The sequence below is a fragment of the Schistocerca serialis genome, chromosome 8 (assembly GCF_023864345.2).
Source record: "Schistocerca serialis cubense isolate TAMUIC-IGC-003099 chromosome 8, iqSchSeri2.2, whole genome shotgun sequence".
Classification (NCBI taxonomy): domain Eukaryota; kingdom Metazoa; phylum Arthropoda; class Insecta; order Orthoptera; family Acrididae; genus Schistocerca; species Schistocerca serialis.
Window position 1 is genome coordinate 111,452,566 of NC_064645.1, and position 19,998 is coordinate 111,472,563.

General features: G+C 45.8%; 1 protein-coding gene across 1 annotated transcript in view; it reads left to right on the forward strand.

Moving 5' to 3' along the window:
• Positions 1-1,988: 1,988 nt before the first annotated feature.
• Positions 1,989-19,998, forward strand: part of LOC126416857 (leucine-rich repeat-containing protein 24-like) — a gene marked incomplete at its 5' end in the record, with an annotated part of 209,373 nt that continues 191,363 nt past the window's right edge. Inside the window, 3 exons of the mRNA XM_050084741.1 lie at positions 1,989-2,470; positions 17,218-17,251; positions 17,309-17,649. Coding sequence (XP_049940698.1) covers positions 1,989-2,470; positions 17,218-17,251; positions 17,309-17,649 — 857 coding nt within the window. The remainder of the gene's footprint in view (positions 2,471-17,217; positions 17,252-17,308; positions 17,650-19,998) is intronic.

Here is a 19,998-nt window from a genome sequence, read left to right on the forward strand (position 1 = left end):
AACACTGACAAAAAATTTCCAATATATGATGTATACGTCCAACCAGTTGCTGTTAATACACTGAAAACATGATTATGGTCAATACGAAAACGTCATGTTTTACTTGGGACCCCAATTCATGATCAGAAAATGAAAGTGTGGGTAACAACTTCCTGATCGCTCATTATTGTACATTTATTTTTTGAAGACATCATGAACAAAGAGCGCTAGTGTTTAATGATCCACGGCTTTTTTTGGCTAGCGAAAGGAAGACGAAATCAACTACTCACTGTTTGAACAAGGTGGTACTACTGCGCTCACGGCTAACAAGACTATTCGTCTTCTAAAGAGGATTTTTGGGTAATCTATCGTCTCTAAAAATCTTTGGCGCCCTCGGTCGCCTGATTTAGTGCACCAGACCGTTCCTCTAAGAGCAAAAAAATCTGCATTGTAACACAATGGACCACACATGGCTTGTGACTTCATAACAGAAATAAGTGTGTACATGAGACTCATATCACAATCAGATCTGCAGCAAATATTATACAATTAAATTAATCTGGTTCGTCTTGTATAGCCTCCCATGGGCGCAATTTCCAACATATACTGATCAGCCAAAACATTAAAACCACCTGCTTGACTGCTTATTCGTCCGTATTTACAACCCTTTACATCACATCAGGAATCAGATAGTTTCTTGGTAGGTTTGTGCAGGTATGTGGTACAGGATGTCTTCACACAGGTTCTGTAAATCGCAAAAATAACGGGCCGCTGATGTGTGTACTTGGGATCGAGCATGATAGCGACTCATAAAGGTTCCATAGGATTTACATGAGGCGAATTTGGTAGCCAACACATCAACGGGAGTTCACTCTAATACTATTCAAACCACTCTAACACGGTTCTAGTTACAAGACACGGGCAATTATACTGCTGAAAAATGACATCGCAGTCGGGGAAGACATCAAGTATGAGGGGATGTGGGTGACCCGCAGCTGTCAGGATATTTTTTATTACTAGCACAGGTCATTTGCAAGCCCAGGAGAATGTCTCCCAGACCATAATATTGCTCCCACCAGCCTGCGTCCTTGGAGCACTTCCCGTTTCACCTCGATGACGGCGTAAGTGTAGCAAAAATGTGATTTAAGTGAAGAGCCAATACTTTTCCATTGATCGACACTCTAATCTCGACGGTCACGTGCGCACTGTAATCGTAATTGACGGTATCGTTGGGGTCAACATGTGTACACGTAGGAGTGGTGTGCTGTGGAGCTCCTTTTTCAACAATGTACCATGAACGGTGTGCTCCAAAACACTTGTGCGAGCACCATCATTGTGCTCTTTCAGCAGAGTTGCACAGATCACGATCTACCATACTTTACAGAGCAGACAAGCCTCTGAAACCCACGTTCCGTGAAGAGTCGTGGACGTGCAGCCTAGTGGTAGTTTCAGTGGCCTACTGTCTCGTTCTGTAAATGCTCACGACAGTAGCACGTGAACATTCGACCGGCTTCGCCGGTTTCGAAATACTTGTTCACAGGGACTACGTAATAATAATCTGTCCACTGTCAGAGTTGTTTATCTCAATGGATTTCCTGCCTTGCAGCCCATATCAGGGATAGGGTGATTCCCCGCTCGTGTCTGCTCCGCTTACACATATTTGTTTCCACATGACGTGTCCTCAAAGACCCCAGGCACCATCCAACGCTACGGTGGCGGTGGACCGTGGTAGTAAACTTTCCACTGATCTGTATACGTTATAACTGCACAATTAATTACCGAAAATTACTGAGAGTGGTGTCCCCTTGTGCCACCAGGTCGCGCCTGTGGGCGGCGACGGCGTCGGCGTCGGGGCGCGTGCATGGCGGCGGCGTCGGCGGGCGTCGGGGGGCGTGTCGAGCTCCTGACGGCGGGGCGGCAGCGGCGGCGGCGGCGGGGGCGGGGGCGGTGCCATGAGGCGGCCGTCGGCGCTGCTGCTGGCGGCGGCCGCGGCGCTGCTGGCCGCGTCGGCGTCGGGCTGCCCGCCGGCGTGCGAGTGCAAGTGGCGCTCGGGCAAGGAGGCGGCGTGGTGCCGCAACGTGACGGCCGTGCCCGCCGGCCTGGACGCGGGCACGCAGCTGCTCGACCTGTCGGGCAACGCGCTGGCGCCGCTGGCGGCGCGCGCCTTCGTGTCGCGCGGGCTGGCCCACCTGCAGCGCCTGCACCTGGCGCGCTGCGGGCTGCGCGCGCTCGCCGCCGCCGCGCTCGCCGGGCTCGCCAACCTGGTGGAGCTGGACGTGAGCGGCAACCTGCTGCTGGCCGTGCCCTCGGCCGCCTTCCAGCCCGTGCCCGAGCTGCGCGAGCTGCGCCTCTCCGCCAACCCGCTCGACCGCCTGCCCGCGCGCGCCTTCCACCTGCTGCCCCGGCTCGTGCGCCTCGAGCTCTCCAACTGCCGCATCAGCCGCATCGACCCGCGAGCCTTCGAAGGTGTCGAGTCCTCTCTCGAGTGGCTGTGAGTATATCTTCGCTACATGAAGCTCAATACTTTGAATAACACAGCAAGTACTGGTGGGAAGTTCAGTTCAACTACAACAAAACTAAATGGGAGCGCCTAGCAAGAAAGTTTGTCATCCCGACATGGCCAGATAGTGATGAAGACGTGGATAAGCACGCCGAAGAGCAAGGTGGAGCGATTACGAGAGCGGTGAAGGCAGCTGTACCAACCAGGAGGATGGCCGTGGTGGCCTCCCTGTCACCATGGCCCGCTGAACTGTGGCAGATGCGTCAGTCTGTCAGGAGGTCGGGAAGGTACTACCAGCGAAGTGTCGTCTGGGAAGAGAAACAGCGCTGACTGCAAATTTATAGGAACGCTAAGGAAGAATTCCAAAGGGAAAAAAAACTTCTGACTCCAAAGCTGGGAAAAATATGTCCAAAGCCAATTGGCTATAGACGCCTGGGGCATAACCCTACAAAATAGTTAGAGAAAAGATTCCGTCGCCAATGGTACTTTCAACTGTCAGGGATGGGAATCGGATGACGAGGTCATGGCAGGAAACTGCCGAGGTCCTCCTCCAGTCCCTACTTCTGGACGACAAGGAAGAGGACGACACCAAAGAGCAAGGCCTAATTAGGTGGGCTCTTCAAGAAGAATATCAAAATAACAATGTAGTGTACCCATTCTCAGAGAACGAGGTGGTGACGCACATTAAATCACTTCAAAGAGGTAAAGCCCCAGGACCAGACGGCATCATAATGGAGGTGCTGCAATACCTCTCTCCTCAACTAGTAACACCTCTAGCAAGAATTTACAATGAGGCCCTGAGCGTCAGAACGCTTCCCACCATCTGGAAACAGGCCAAAGTCTTAATTATCAAAAAAGGGCAGAATAAATATCCTAAAGAAGTCGAGTCCTAGAGACCGATATGTCTGTTGGATCTGCTTGGGAAACAGCTGGAGTGGTTGCTGGCTGAAAGGCTGATGGAACACCGGGTGCTCTGTGGGATGAGCAGTAGGCAATTCGGCTCCTGGCCGGGCATTCTGCGTCTGACGCAATCGCCATGGCGGCTGAGGTCTGCGGGTCGTCCACACATAAGTACGTAGTTGGCATCATGGTGGACATCAGTGGCGCCTTCGACAACCTGTGGTGGCCTTCACTCTTCTCCCACTTGCAGGTGAAAGAGTGTTCAGGGCCGCTATACGGATGTGTTAGGAACTATTATATGGATACGGAGGTCTGGCTATCAACCCCTAGTGGGAGAGTGTGCAAGAAGATAACGAGGGGGAGTCCACAGGGCTCTGTCCTGGGGCCACTCCTTTGGGAGTTTAATATGAAGCTCTCCTTCACACCTTGTAGATCAGTATAGATGTGATAGAGGAGATAGCCTACACTGATGCCCTCCTCCTGTTGGTTGGCGGCCGTAGCCGAGAGGAACTTGAACCTGAAATAGAATGAAATATGACCATATTGCCGCAATCATGCCACAGGACCAAACTTAAAGTTGCACCAAATAAGTCAACCTATTTGCTCTTAAAAGGTCAACTGGCCAGAAACCCAACCATCACGATTGAGGGCACACTGGTAATATGCCGTCCAGAGACACAATACCTGGGAGTTGTACTAGATGAGAAATGGATCTCTGCCCAGCACATTGAAGTAACAACACATAGGTCGTTAGAGGTCCTAAATACTCTCATCATGATTGGACATAGGCGATTCCATCTTCCCCCACACCTCATCAAATTGTATCATAACACAATCCTCGCCTCCATCGTGGGCTACAGGTCCGGAGTCTGGGCTCACAGGCTCACGAGGGTCATTCCTGCTATGGCTGTGAGGAGAGTGCAGCGCAACATGCTGTTACGTTCGATCGGAGCCTACTGTACATCCCCAGGAGGAGCACTACTGATTCTGGGGTTTTGCCCCCTAGATGTAAAAATCGGGGGGCCATCTGCATGGCATTGGATAAAAAGTGGACAGACTGAAAAAACTGAGAATATCATGGGGGTTCGAGTAGGGGATAAACCATCGATTAGCAGAAGGGGAGAGGAATTATGACAAGAGCTCTGGGATAGGGATGAGACAGGCAGGAGAACATACCAGTTACTACCAAACATCCACGAACATCTACGAATGAAACACTTTCAATCTAATAAGGGACTGCTGCCCTTCCTCACGGGGCATGGTCTGTATCCAGCGTATCTTTGCCGTTTCGGGAAAAGGGCGACTCCCTCGTGAGACTGTGGTGCCGCGATAGGTACACCGGACCACGTAGTCTACGAGTGCCCCAATTTTGATGATGTTGCCACGGCTTTAAGGAACTTACTGCCAAACACAGACACCTTTCATCTGATCAGGAATCCGGTTACCTTTACGTCATCGGCAGACTTGCCAGCGAGGTATCCGCCACAGTCCTGCGAGAATGCCGTAGTGAGGTAGAATGATTGATGAGAAATAAAATGACGTCAACACCTATCCCATTCCGCAGGGCGCGTACTGGCCGACCGCCGTGGCGATCGGGATCTTTCGAGTCCAGGATTAGGGGGAGGGTGTGAACATACCGATCATAGACACCGCTCACTAATTATGACTCAGTAGTTAGAATTTATTAGTAGAAAATAGCTTTTAGGATACTCTTGAAAGACCTGCAGCGATTTTCAATTAAGACCACCCCAGTGCCAGGGGCACGGCCACTGGGATTACCTCGGTGGGCACGGCCAAGAGATAGTAGGTTTTTATTCTGCTGGCACACTTGTAACGCTGCAGGATGTAGCTTAGTAGAGTAGATAGTGTAGAAGGTCAAATAGTAAGCATACCCACGGACTAGCTAACCTTCCATCTTGTAGGCAATACTAATATTAAGTAGATAAAGGTATGGTAAATGCTGCTTGGTAATTAGTACTTTGTATGTGGCTTCGACCCACTAATGTTTTAGGTGGTGGGTTACTGTGTATAGTATTAGTTATGATAAATAAAGATTTTTTTTAAAAAAAAGTAGTTGTAATAATATACAGTCTTATAGCCTTTGACACCTATTACGTAGAGAGCTACAGGGTTATTCGTAAGTACCTTTGAGGTTTCAGAACACGACTGCACAGAACTACAAGACATACACAAAAATTACACTGCAATGGTTAGATCATATCTCAAGGTTGTCAAGTCACGGTAGAGGTGAACCATAACTGCACCGACCTGTGTATGTAAGGAGTCTCTGGCAGTAGGTGCTTTAATATTCATTCATTAATTGAATTTATCAATGTGGCTCTGTATAGCCCCCATAAGTAAATCGTTTCCCTCCAAAACAAACAACTGGTTATCTTCGTTTCTTTCAAACAAGAATTGCAGTTAACTCAGTTTACTCTATGAAAATCCAAGAAAACTGGTTTGACAATCATTTACTATGATAAGCTAATACCTTGGCAAACCTGAACGGCGGAACTGGAGATGAGTACGTACCTGTATAAAACAAATTACATTCATGAAAGTCGTACCGCTATTGCCAAAGTGCGAGGGTTGCCCAGAAACTAATGTAACGCATTTTTTTTCTCAGTCGGAAACAAAGCATGAATACGAAACGACGCCTAAGTATACGTATTATTTGAAGTCCCCTCAGTGACCGCGCCAAATTTCCGTCACTTCCGGCAGACAGAGCCGGCCGGAGTGGCCGAGTGGTTCTAGGCGCTACAGTCTGAACCGCACTACCGCTACCGTCGCAGGTTCGAATCCTGCGTCGGACACGGATGTATGTGATGTCCTTAGGTTAGTTAGGTTTAAGTAGTTCTAAGTTCTAGGGGACTGATGACGTCAGCACCTAAGTCCCATAGTGCTCAGAGCCATTTGAAACGGCAAATAGCATAGCTGCAGGACAGTTTCGAAAATGACGTGTGTAGGTGATGTACGTTACAAACAAAGTGCCGTCATTGAATTTCTCACTGCAGAGAAAGAAACTGTGGGGATTATTCACAAACACTTGTGCCAAGTCTATGGAGCATCTGCTGTCGACAGAAGTACAGTTAGTCGCTGGGCACGGAGGGTGAGATCGACAGAACGCGATTCGGCGGAGCTCCATGACTTGCAGCTGCCGGGGAGACCATCCACGGCTGTCGCACTAGACATGTTGCAGCGAGCTGATGTTGTCATTCCGAGGATAGATGCATCACGACTCAGCAGTCGGCACTGCATCTGTCAATCAGCAAAGGAAATTCACACAGTGAAGCACTGGCTCCGTCACCATGACAAGGATCGGTACCGACAGGGCGTTCATGCCCTTGTTTCACGCTGGAGGAAGGCCATACAACGGGATGGAGATGACGTGGAAAATAGTGTGCGTAGATGAAAGACCATTCTTTCGTGTATGTAGTTCTCACTATGTTCAATAATGAATTGTTGAAGAAAAAAATGCGGTACGTTAGTTTTTGGGCAACCCTCGTATTACTGTTCACAGACAGAATGCGCTACAGTAGGGTACGCATTACCATCTGTAGCCAGAGTTGAAATCAAGTTGAATGTCTAACTGCAAGAAAGTCTTCATAACGAAGACGGAAATTACAGAAAATCGTCAAAATTGACTGGAATTTCACTACGGCTCACCTCAGTGTAGCGGCTGGGTCTCACCGTACTCATAACCTGCAAGCAGCGGCTGAAGCGGCTGCAAAATCAGCCATAGGTTTTGTACTAAAACTTGCTTCTTCATCTGAGTTGAACTCAGCCAGATGAGAGCGTCTCGTCTCCGTAGTAAAGTGCACCCATTAAGGCTACTGCCAAGAAGTCTGCTGGAGGAGGAGTAACTTCCTGCAACGCGCTTCCAACAAGTAAGATTCGATTCTCTTCATTTTTCTAACGTCACGTAATTTTGGTTGGCTGAGGGAAAAATACTGCGAGTGTAAACCAGTAAGAAATTGTCTTAAAAGACGCTGTCCATCCATTACTAACATATCACGAGATTAAACAGTTACACAATTTGTTATACTTGGCACCACAGAACTGTAGGCTATTCTCCCCCTCGCTCCATCTATGTTCGTGTTCTGGTGAAAAAGGTGGACCTCTGTAAGGACAGCCATGTTAATATTCACACTTCTAGATTATTTAAGGTAACCTGTGGTAGCAGTTTCCACATTTCGTTCAACATTCTGTCTTATAAGAGCTGGTTGCGGCGTCAGTGTCTCATGGTTTTCAAACGTCCATAAAATTTTCTGTTCCCATTCCCATCTATAACACAATGTGTTTCGACAATTCTGACTGCCTGCAAATATTTCTACAATAGGCGCTCTTCTGGGACTCCTCCAAAAACGGTACACCACCCTCAGACCACACACGTCTCACTAAAATCAGTTTTCGTTGCCCCATCACAGTGTGGAAATATTATCTGCGTTGTTTGGGGTGTCCGCCGGCAAGGCGGCTTCTTTCAAGGCATGCCGGCCGCTGTGACTGAGTGGTTCTAATCGCTTCAGTCCGGAACCGCGCCACAGCTACGGTCGTAGGTTCGAATCCTGCCTCGGGCATGGATGTGTGTGATGTCCTTAGGTTAGTTAGGTTTAATTAGTTCTAAGTTCTAGGGGACTGATGACCTCAGATGTTAAGTCCCATAGTGCTCAGAGCCATTTGAATCTTTCAAAGTACTCTCTGCTCCGACCTCAAGGCATGTTCCCTTCCGCTTGGGTGGGGCGAAGCTTCCACGAATTCTGCTGGGGACTTTTTCCCAAGTCAGTTTTATGAGCTATGGTGCATTCAATCACAGACAGCCAAGTGCAACTGGATTTCATGGACACTGTTTGTTTTCGTGCACATGGAGCTTAGTGTTGAAATCTACGTATCCAGGTACTGCTGATCACGGTTTTTTTTTTGGTCATCAGTCTACTGACTGGTTTCATGCGGCCCGCCACGAATTCCTTTCCTGTGCTTTCATCTCAGAGCAGCACTTGCAACCTACGTCCTCAATTATTTGCTTCACGTATTCCAATCTCTGTCTTCGTCTCCAGTTTTTGCCCTCTACAGCTCCCTCTAGTACCATGGAAGTCATTCCCTCATGTCTTAGCAGATGTCCTATGATCCTGTCACTTCTGTTTATCAGTGTTTTCCACATATTCCTTTCCTTTCCGATTCTGCGTTGAACCTCCTCATTCCTTACCTTATCAGTCCACCTAATTGCCAATATTCGTCTACAGCACCACATCTCAAATGCTTCGATTCTCTTCTGTTCCGGTTTTCCCACAGTCCATGTATCACTACCATACAATGCTGTACTCCATACGTACATCAGAAATTTCTTCCTCAAATTAAGGCCGGTATTTGATATTAGTAGACTTCTCTTGCCCAGAAATGCCTTTTTTGCCATAGCGAGTCTGCTTTTGATGCCCTCCTTGCTCCGGCCGTCATTGGTTATTTTACTGCCAAGGTAGCAGAATTCCTTAACTTCATTGACTTCGTGACCATCAATTCTGATGTTAAGTTTCTCGCTGTTCTCATTTCTACTACTCTCAAACCATACTGTGTACTCATTAGACTGTTCATTCCATTCAGCAGATCATTTAATACTTCTTCACTTTCACTCAGGATTGCTATGTCATCAGCGAATCGTATCATTGATATCCTTTCACCTTGCATTTTAATGCCACTCCTGAACCTTTCTTTTATTTCCATCATTGCTTCCTCGATGTACAGATTGAAGAGTAGGGGCGAAAGGCTACAGCCTTGTCTTACACCCTTCTTAATACGAGCACTTCGTTCTTGATCGTCCACTCTTATTATTCCCTCTTGGTTGTTGTACATATTGTATATGACCCATCTCTCCCTATAGCTTACCCCTACTTTTTTCAGAATCTCGTACAGCTTGCACCATTTCATATTGTCGAACGCTTTTTCCAGGTCGACAAATCCTATGAACGTGTCTTGATTTTTCTTTAGCCTTGCTTCCATTATCAGCCGTAACGTCAAAATTGCCTCTCTCGTCCCTTTACTTTTCCTAAATCCAAACTGATCGTCACCTAGCGCATTCTCAATTTTCTTTTCCATTCTTCTGTATATTATTCTTGTAAGCATCTTCGATGCATGAGCTGTTAAGCTGATTGTGCGATAATTCTCGCACTTGTTAGCTCTTGCCGTCTTCGGAATTGTGTGGATGATGCTTTTCCGAAAGTCAGATGGTGTGTCGCCAGACTCATATATTCTACATACCAACGTGAATAGTCGTTTTGTTGCAACTTCCCCCAATGATTTTAGAAATTCTGATGGAATGTTATCTATCCCTTCTGCCTTATTTGACCGTAAGTCCTGCAAAGCTCTTTTAAATTCCGATTCTAATACTGGATCCCCTATCTCTTCTAAATCGACTCCTGTTTCTTCTTCTATCACATCAGACAAATCTTCACCCTCATAGAGGCTTTCAATGTATTCTTTTCACCTATCTGCTCGCTCCTCTGCATTTAACAGTGGAATTCCCGTTGCACTCTTAATGTTACCACCGTTGCTTTTAATGTCAGCAAAGGTTGTTTTCACTTTCCTGTATGCTGAGTCTGTCCTTCCGACAGTCATATCTTTTTCGATGTCTTCCCATTTTTCCTGCAGCCATTTCGTCTTAGCTTCCTTGTACTTCCTATTTATTTCATTCCTCAGCGACTTGTATTTCTGTATTCCTGATTTTCCCGGAACATGTTTGTACTTCCTCCTTTCATCAATCAACTGAAGTATTTCTTCTGTTACCCATGGTTAATTCGCAGCCACCTTCTTTGTACCTATGTTTTCCTTCCCAATTTCTGTGATGACCCTTTTTAGAGATGTCCATTCCTCTTCAACAGTACTGTCTACTGCGCTATTCCTTATTGCTCTATCTATAGCGTTAGAGAACTTCAAACGTCTCTCGTCATTCCTTATTAGTTCCGTATCCCACTTCTTTGCTTATTGATTCTTCCTGACTAATGTCTTGAACTTCAGCCTACTCTTCATCACTACTATATTGTGATCTGAGTCTATATCTGCTCCTGGGTACGCCTTACATTCCGGTATCTGATTTCGGAATCTATGTCTGACGATGATGTAATCTAATTGAAATCTTCTCGTATCTCCCGGCCTTTTCCAAGTATACCTCCTCCGCTGTTGATTCTTGAACAGGGTATTCGCTATTACTAGCTGAAACTTGTTACAGAACTCAATTAGTCTTTCTCCTCTTTCATTCCTCGTCCCAAGCCCATATTCTCCTGTAACCTTTTCTTCTACTCTCTCACCTACAACTGCATTCCAGTCGCCCATGACTATTAGATTTTCGTCCCCCTTTACATACTGCATTACCCTTTCAATATTCTCATACACTTTCTCTATCTGTTCATCTGCAGCTAGCGACGTCGTCATGTATACCTGAACTATCGTTGTCGGTGTTGGTCTGCTGTCGATTCTGATTAGAACAACCCGGTCACTGAACTGTTCACAGTAACACACCCTCTGCCCTACCTTCCTATTCATAACGAATCCTACACCTGTTATACCATTTTCTGCTGCTGTTGATATTACCCGATATTCATCTGACCAGAAATCCTTGTCTTCCTTCCACTTCACTTCACTGACCCCTACTATATCTAGATTGAGCCTTTACATTTCCCTTTTCAGATTTTCTAGTTTCCCTACCACGTTCAAGCTTCTGACATTCCACGCCCCGACTCGTTGATTATTCAATCTTTTTCTCATTGAAACCTCCCCCTTGGCAGTCCCCTCCCGGAGACCCGAATGGGGGACTATTCCGGAATCTTTTGCCAATGGAGAGATCATCATGACACTTATTCAATTACAGGCCACATGTCCTGTGGATACACGTTACGTGTCTTTAATGCAGTGGTTTCCATTGCCTTCTGCATCCTCATGTCGTTGATCATTGCTGATTCTTCAGCCTTTAGGGGCAATTTCCCACCCCTAGGACAAGAGAGTGCCCAGAACCTCTATCCGCTCCTCCACCCTCTTTGACAAGGCCGTTGGCAGAATGAAGCTGACTTCTTATGCCGGAAGTCGTCGGCCGCCAATGCTGATTATTTATCAAAATTTAGGCAGTGGTGGGGATCCAACCCGGGACCGAAGACGTTTTGATTATGAATCAAAGACACTAGCCCTAGACCACGGGTACCTCCTGATCACGGTTACCGATAAACATTAATTTATTCCAGTTTACTGTGCATTTTTCATACACTTGTTACGTTAGTTTCAGGACAGTTTCGGGTAGACGATTGCGTAACACGTACTCAGTACTAAATTAACTTCTGATGCTTCTCCCAAGGAAGGCACAATTACAGCATCTCGCTTTGGAACAATGATAATTGGCTTGCCCATCTGCAGGGGGGAACCAGTTCGATGTGACAATATGGAGCAGATCATTTGTCTAATTGTTCTGACATGCGTGATCCCTAGTGAAACTATCCCATGGGGCATATTATTCATCGACGCTTGAAGACATGCTCTATTTACTGTCATTTTTGTATGTGGCTTGTAGTTTTCACGTACTCACCTTCTGAAACCGAGAGGTATTTATGAATAATAGCGTATACGAAGAGAGCTAATACCTCTACACTCACTGTGTGTATTCTTTAGGTTAATTGCTACACTAAGATTAAGTATAACAATTTAAGGCAGAACGGGGGAGTTGAGTTTAAAAGCATAGCAACATGCCAATCATCGGGCGCATTAGTTGAGTGAAGAAGGGAAAATATATTTTGCTCTCTCATTTTCAGAGGACATGTCCCCAGTAACGTGCGTTTGATACCTACATTGCTTCGGTATCCTTGTTCAGCACTTTCAAACAGATACTCATATTCAGTATTGGATCTGTGAAGGTGAAGGAGTAAAGGCAGCATCTGGAACACAATGGCACTAAGTGGATTTAAGGAGATTCTTGTGGATTCTCTTTGGATTATGATGATATAGAATTTTCCAAACTCGTTACCGTTGATCAAAACGAGTGAGGAGAAATGAAGTTTCGAATGAATAATTTTTACTCCTTCACTGATTATTGTCTTGACTGCATTTGTTAAATATAAGGGGCAATCATACATTTTCCGTTCGAAGGCCAGACTGATACCTGCCTACATGTCGGTGCTTATATACCCGCATAGGAGTCACGCTAAGTTGCATTTACGTTGCAGCAACACCCACAGACGGAAACGTTTTGATCACCGCAATATATATCAGTTAATTAGTTTCGACCACAATGCGGACAGAAGTCTGCGCAAGATATTTACTAGAACAAGGGTCTGACAAGTGGGTCACCTATTATGGAAACGGAATAATTAATCTGGTGCTGAAAGAAGCTGTAGTGAGGAAAAATAAGAATGGCAGAGCAAGACGTAAGTATGCAATGTCATCATAGAGGATCTTTGGTTTATCAGATGTATAGAGATCAGTACCTTATTAAAGCACAGTAAAAGGTATATAACAGTATGAAAACACCTTAGATTTAATAACGAACTATGTAAAGTAAACTCGGGTAACGCCACGAGTAATGTATTCGTACTGGGAGCCACAGCCCGTAAAAACAACGGTAACATGCAGCTGTTGCCCAACTGTGTGATTTATTGTACATAGTGTGTTTAGGGATGAAACAGTCACATTAACACTTCTTCAAATTAATGATCACAGCAAAAAATATCATGTTAGCTGTAAAAATATGTTGTCATACATACAAGATTCTCCATTACAAACGTCATGATAAAACGGTCATCGTTACAGAATATGCTGAAAACTCTCCCAGAACTCTACTAACAAAACTAACCAGCAAACACAATGAATTCTTAAGTTTTGTAAGCAAAATGAAGTATATAGGTGGCACCAAAGTTGAAAAAGCTCTTATTTAAGGTTTAACTCCTTTGAAAAATATCAGTCAGTGGAAGGAAGAACGAAAATGATGCCCTTTAGACGACCTTCAGAAAAAATTGAACAAAATTAGCAAGACAGATCTGTTGTCATCGCTGGCGACTTCAGTGCAAGGGTTGGAAACATATCTATACAAGGAATGTTGGGTTATTTGGAGAAAAACTCTCAATAATAATAGGAGTCACATCACTTTGCCATATTCAATAATTTTAAAATTACGAACACATTTTACAGAAATAACGATATTATAAGTTTACATGGAATGGTTGAGGATCAAGGTCTGTGACTGATTGTATATAAATAAATGCAGAGATGGGGAAACTTGTGTAAGTTTTACGTATTTATGGAGGAGAATACATAGGTAACGACCACGTCATTTTAGGCAGTAAGATGAAGCTACTATCAAAATAGAGGAAAACAAAGAAGGTCCAAAACAAGCCATAAAATGAGATGTTACGAAACTTTAGTAACACTACCACTCAATAAAGGCACCTGTATGTTACAGGATATTATTAATACCTGCATCATCGAAGCAGTCCCAGAAGTACTTCGTAATGGGGAGAAAGCAGGTGGGAAAAACAACTTAGATTTTGGACACTCGAATTACAGAAGAATATTATTAAAAAAACACAGAGTAATCCATGTGGCGTTTATCGACCCCGAGAAGGTTTTTGACCGTGAGAGCCTTCGCAATATATGGAAGATAATGTGTGAATGTGGATATGTTTATCACGTGATAGAGGTTGTGGAAAGTCTTCAGAAAAATACACGCTTTAGAACAAACGCAGTTTGAAATCAACAGGAAGAAGTAATTATGAATAAAAATGAAAGAGAAGTTGTGAACTATTAGCTACCAATTTTTTCAAATTTATGTTGGCTTCATTGTTCGTAAATGGAAACGTAAAGAAATCAAAGGATTTAAGTAAAACTGATGAATGCCTGGATATGCTTCTGCTGCAGATGATATTGTTATTTTTCACGTGAATGGAGATGACCTCCAGACATCATTGTACCGACTGAACAAAACAGGCAAAAAATACAAATTTAAAACTTCTAGTAATAAAACGAAAATAATGGGATTCTGGTGAACTATCGAGCCAGATCAAAAATTGTTTTGGGAAATTCAGTTTTAGACAGTGATATATGTTTTGATTTTGGCTCTGAAGCTGAAAATTACATTCACAAACTCCAATCTGTCTGTGGTACCATTAGCAGAACATTCACCCATAACGAACAAAAAGAGACCATCATTAAATTCAGTGGGCTGATGGTGGCTCCTGTACTATACTGTAAAAGTCACAGCTGAGTTACAACAACGAAATAAGAAAATGAACTGAGACATCAGAGATGAGGTCCCGAGAGAAGGCTTGTACAACAGGAGATACGATTAGAACTAAAGATATTAGAATAGAGTTAAATATTTCAATGAATGAGAAAAATTAAAGGTGTGATGAAGACTGGACAAGATACCTCACGAGAATGCTAGGTCACAGAATTCTCCAGAAAATCATGAACTGCAAACCGAATGGGAAAAGACAGATAGGATGATCTCGAGAAAAATGGAAATGATTTTGTTTATCAGTTCAGAACAGGCAGCAGCCTAATCGTCGAAAGGAAGCTGATGATATTTTTTCTTTTGGCTTATTTTAGTTGATGTCTCATAGGTTTTTGTTAATTGAGCTGATTTTTTTTCTATATCTTTAGTATCAAGCTGACGCGACAGGAATATGAGTAATGATGCATTTCGTAAATAATTTTCGTCTATTTCATGGCACGATTCGCATGATCGGTCTTAGTTTTCCTTTAAATTTTGGTCCTTTAATTTCCAATATCAACTTATCGTTATAGGTATATTAATAAATACATTTTTCTGTATAATTTTTGTCTTTATTTCCTATTTTTTCGGATACGCTGGATTGTCATTCAAGGGCGTAATTTCAGATTGTTGAATCAAAATGGTGACATCCATATTAGCATCCACACAAATTTTATAAATGTGTGTATGTATTTTCCACATCTCCTGCTAAAGAATTTGATCGCTTCAACCAAACTGGGTACACATATCTTTCAGTGTCTGGAAAGAATCACCATGGGGGTAATAACCACCCACTTACGAAAGGGGTGAGGATGAAAAGGCAGTGTAGTGGACGATGCGAGGATACATATATATTAGCATATCTGGGAATGAGAACACTTAGAGATTTGTAACCAATCTGACACATAATTTCAAACCCTTACGAAATATTTTTCTCGCTGATGACCCTGAAAAATGACGAAAGGAAAAAGAGTTTATCGTTTGCTAAATTTGCACTGTTCATGCAGTAAGACTGCCGCACGAAGCGTGACGTTTTAATTTATTACCCCATTTATTACTAACAGTGTTCGCATACAGTATTCACACGTAACACTGAAGGTACCAGGAAAAGTGCATCACTGTAAGACACTTAATTCAGTAGCTACGACGTCATAAACAGTTAATGTGTGGAAAGCTAGAGCATCGTGCAAGACGTTTAAATTTATTACTTCGTTGCTAAAAACTCTATTTCCAGCACTTTTCACAGAGAGTATCAACATTTGCCACTAAATGTGCCTGCAAAAATATGTCATTGTACGGCCTGTAGTCCAAGAGAATGAAATCATAAACGTTAGGTGCGTGAGAAACTGACTCATCGTGCATGACGTTTTAATTTATAACTTCTTTACTGCTACCTCTATACACAACGCGTTTCGAAGACAGTAGTCATATATACCACTGGATGTATCTAAAAAATTATATCATTTACAGCACATAGTTCAGAAGATACAATGTCATAAAAGTAAAGCTGCGTGAAAGTGAAACTGCGGGGAGAAATTCGCTTGATGTAGAGGTAAAATACGTGACTAATAACGCGTGAAACATGAGAAGTATGTGTTGCATGTTTTTCACATGTGCGTATGCAAGCAAATCCACAGGTAGAGGGCTCATACTAAATCCTTGGAACGATTTGAATTAAATTTAGTACACATGTTAGTTACAGTCTAGAAAGAACGATCGTAGGGATAGTAACGTAGAGAGAGAAGGGAGGACAAAGGATGAAGAGAATGCGAGGGTGTTGGAGGAGACAGGCACAGGAGAGAGGAGGAGGAGGTGGAGAGAGAAAGAAAGGAGGAGGAGCTACATAGAGATAGCCAGAGAGATGAGGAAGAAGGAGATGAAAAGACAGAGGGGAGGAGGAAATGGACAAAGAGAGGAAAGAGGAGGAGATGGAAAGAGAGGAGAAGAGGAAGGCATAGGAGGAGATGAACAGAGGGAGAGAGAGGGAGTGTGACAGAGGGGAAGGAGGGGATGTACAGAGGAAAAAATTTACAAAAAGGGGAGAGGTAAATATGTAATTTGGCGAGGGAGCGGGAGATGAACAGGAAAGGAAGAAAAACATGGACAGAAGGGAGAGCAGCAGATAGAGAGAGGGGCAGGGAACAGATGCACAGAAAGAGGGGCACAAGGAGATGGAGAGAATGGGGGCAGAGATGGAGTGCTGGAGATGTACACAGAAATGGAGGGGGGGAGGGGGTGATGGACAGGAACTAGGGGATGGATAGAGAGAGGAGGGAGGAGAGGTGGATAAAGTGTGTGGATAGGGACAGGGTGGAGAAGATGGACGGAGAGAGTGGGAAAGTGGATGTGGAGAGAAAGAGGAGAGAGGAGGAGGTAAACTAATAGAAGACTAGAATGAATAAAAGTTTGATGAATGCCGGGTTTGTCAGTTAGTTGCATACAAGTTTTTGATAGTTGCTGTCAAGTTTAGTTCTCGGGACACCTTAAATTCTCATACACAGTCATACAAAAACAGATAGTTTTAGGATCTTGCCCCTTATTGGATAAATTTCAGTGGACGACCACATTGGTGGAGGACGCTTAATGGTTGCTGCCTGTGTAGGCGACTGGACGGCAACGAGCTGACCGGCACGGAGGCCGGTGCTGGTAGCGCCGGCGCGGCGCCCTCGGCCGCGGCGTCCACCGCCTCCGAGTCCGGGGTGTCGGCGTTGACGACGCTGCGCGCGCTGCACGGCCTGGCGCTGGCCGGCAACCCCTGGAACTGCAGCTGCGCGCTGCGGCCGCTGCGCAGCTGGCTCACCGAGCAGCGCGTGCCCCTGGGCGACGAGCCGCCCACGTGCCGCGAGCCGGCGAGGCTGCGGGGCCGCGCCTGGGACCGCCTGTCCGCCGAGGACTTCGCCTGCCGGCCGCGGCCCGCGCCGCCGCCCCTCGTCAGCGCGCAGGAGGGCGGCGCCGCCCAGCTGCGCTGCCCCGTCAGCGCCGACCCGCCGCCCACCGTCAAGTGGCTGTGGCGCGGGCGGCCGCTCGTCAACAGGTGCGCGCTGCAGGGAACCGAGACAAAGACTGCACTGTAACAGCTTCGGCACAAGTTCTGCGTTACACGCTCCACACACACAACACACACACACACACACACACACAGATATATATATATATATATATATATATATATATATATATATATACTCCTGGAAATGGAAAAAAGAACACATTGACACTGTAGTGACGTAACAAGACTGTTACGCCACTTGAGGTAGCCGAAGGAAAGGCACGCGTGCACACACGCCGACGGGCGTCAAGTCTGGAAAAGGCTATGTAATTAATGCTATGAAGAAAAGTACGTAGCTGGATTAATACTTATCTTTAATCAGTCATTGTGGTACATCGCTCTTGACTATACACAGGAGACTTTAATTACAATCACTGTAAGGCTAATGGCGCCTTGCTAGTTCGTAGCCATTAACTTAGCTGAAGGCTATTCTGTCTCTCGGCTAATGAGAGAGAAAGGCTTCGTACATCTAGTCGCTAGCTAGGTCGTCCGTCCAACTGGGCGAGTGCTTGTTCGTATCACGAGACCTGCCTTGTGGTGGCGCTAGGTCTGCGATTACACAGTGGCGACACGCGGGTCCGACATGTACTAAATGGACCGCGGCCGATTTAATCTACGACCTAGCAAGTGTGGTGTCTGGCGGAGACACCACAGACACCGGTGTGTCAGACCCACCATACTTGCTCCGGACACTGCGAGAGGGCTGTACAAGCAATGATCACACGCACGGCACAGCGGACACACCAGGAACCGCGGTGTTGGCCGTCGAATGGCGCTAGCTGCGCAGCATTTGTGCACCGCCGCCGTCAGTGTCAGCCAGTTTGCCGTGGCATACGGAGCTCCATCGCAGTCTTTAACACTGGTAGCATGCCGCGACAGCGTGGACGTGAACCGTATGTGCAGTTGACGGACTTTGAGCGAGGGCGTATAGTGGGCATGCAGGAGGCCGGGTGGACGTACTGCCGAATTGCTCAACACGTGGGGCGTGTGGTCTCCACAGTACATCGATGTTGTCGCCAGTGGTCGGCGGAAGGTGCACGTGCCCGTCGACCCTGGACCGGACCGCAGCGACGCACGGATGCACGCCAAGACCGTAGGATCCTACGCAGTGCCGTAGGGGACCGCACCGCCACTTCCCAGCAAATTAGGGACACTGTTGCTCCTGGGGTATCGGCGAGGACCATTCGCAACCGTCTCCATGAAGCTGGGCTACGGTCCCGCACACCGTTAGGCCGTCTTCCGCTCACGCCCCAACATGGTGCAGCCCGCCTCCAGTGGTGTCGCGACAGGCGTGAATGGAGGGATGAATGGAGACGTGTCGTCTTCAGCGATGAGAGTCGCTTCTGCCTTGGTGCCAATGATGGTCGTATGCGTGTTTGGCACCGTGCAGGTGAGCGCCACAATCAGGACTGCATACGACCGAGGCACACAGGGCCGACACCCGGCATCATGGTGTGGGGAGCGATCTCCTACACTGGCCGTACACCACTGGTGATCGTCGAGGGGACACTGAATAGTGCACGGTACATCCAAACCGTCATCGAACCCATCGTTCTACCATTCCTAGACCGGCAAGGGAACTTGCTGTTCCAACAGGACAATGCACGTCCGCATGTATCCCGTGCCACCCAACGTGCTCTAGAAGGTGTAAGTCAACTACCCTGGCCAGCAAGATCTCCGGATCTGTCCCCCATTGAGCATGTTTGGGACTGGATGAAGCGTCGTCTCACGCGGTCTGCACGTCCAGCACGAACGCTGGTCCAACTGAGGCGCCAGGTGGAAATGGCATGGCAAGCCGTTCCACAGGACTACATCCAGCATCTCTACGATCGTCTCCATGGGAGAATAGCAGCCTGCATTGCTGCGAAAGGTGGATATACACTGTACTAGTGCCGACATTGTGCATGCTCTGTTGCCTGTGTCTATGTGCCTGTGGTTCTGTCAGTGTGATCATGTGATGTATCTGACCCCAAGAATGTGTCAATAAAGTTTCCCCTTCCTGGGACAATGAATTCACGGTGTTCTTATTTCAATTTCCAGGAGTATATATATATATATATATATATATATATATATATATATATATATATATATATATATATATTCTCACACGTTCTTTGTTTTTAGCTGGTTCATTGGAATTAAAAATTCTTCCTGTCAGCTCCTTCAAGCTGTTTGTCCTTAGTCAGGTGGGAAACGATATAGCTTTAAATTCCCTTTGAAATATTCCCATTTCGGATACCGTTTGCCTCATTCTCAGTCTAGTGGCATACCAACTGAACAGGATGAAGTTTTGTAAGTATCCTCCTGGATTTCATCAATGGGCAATTAAAA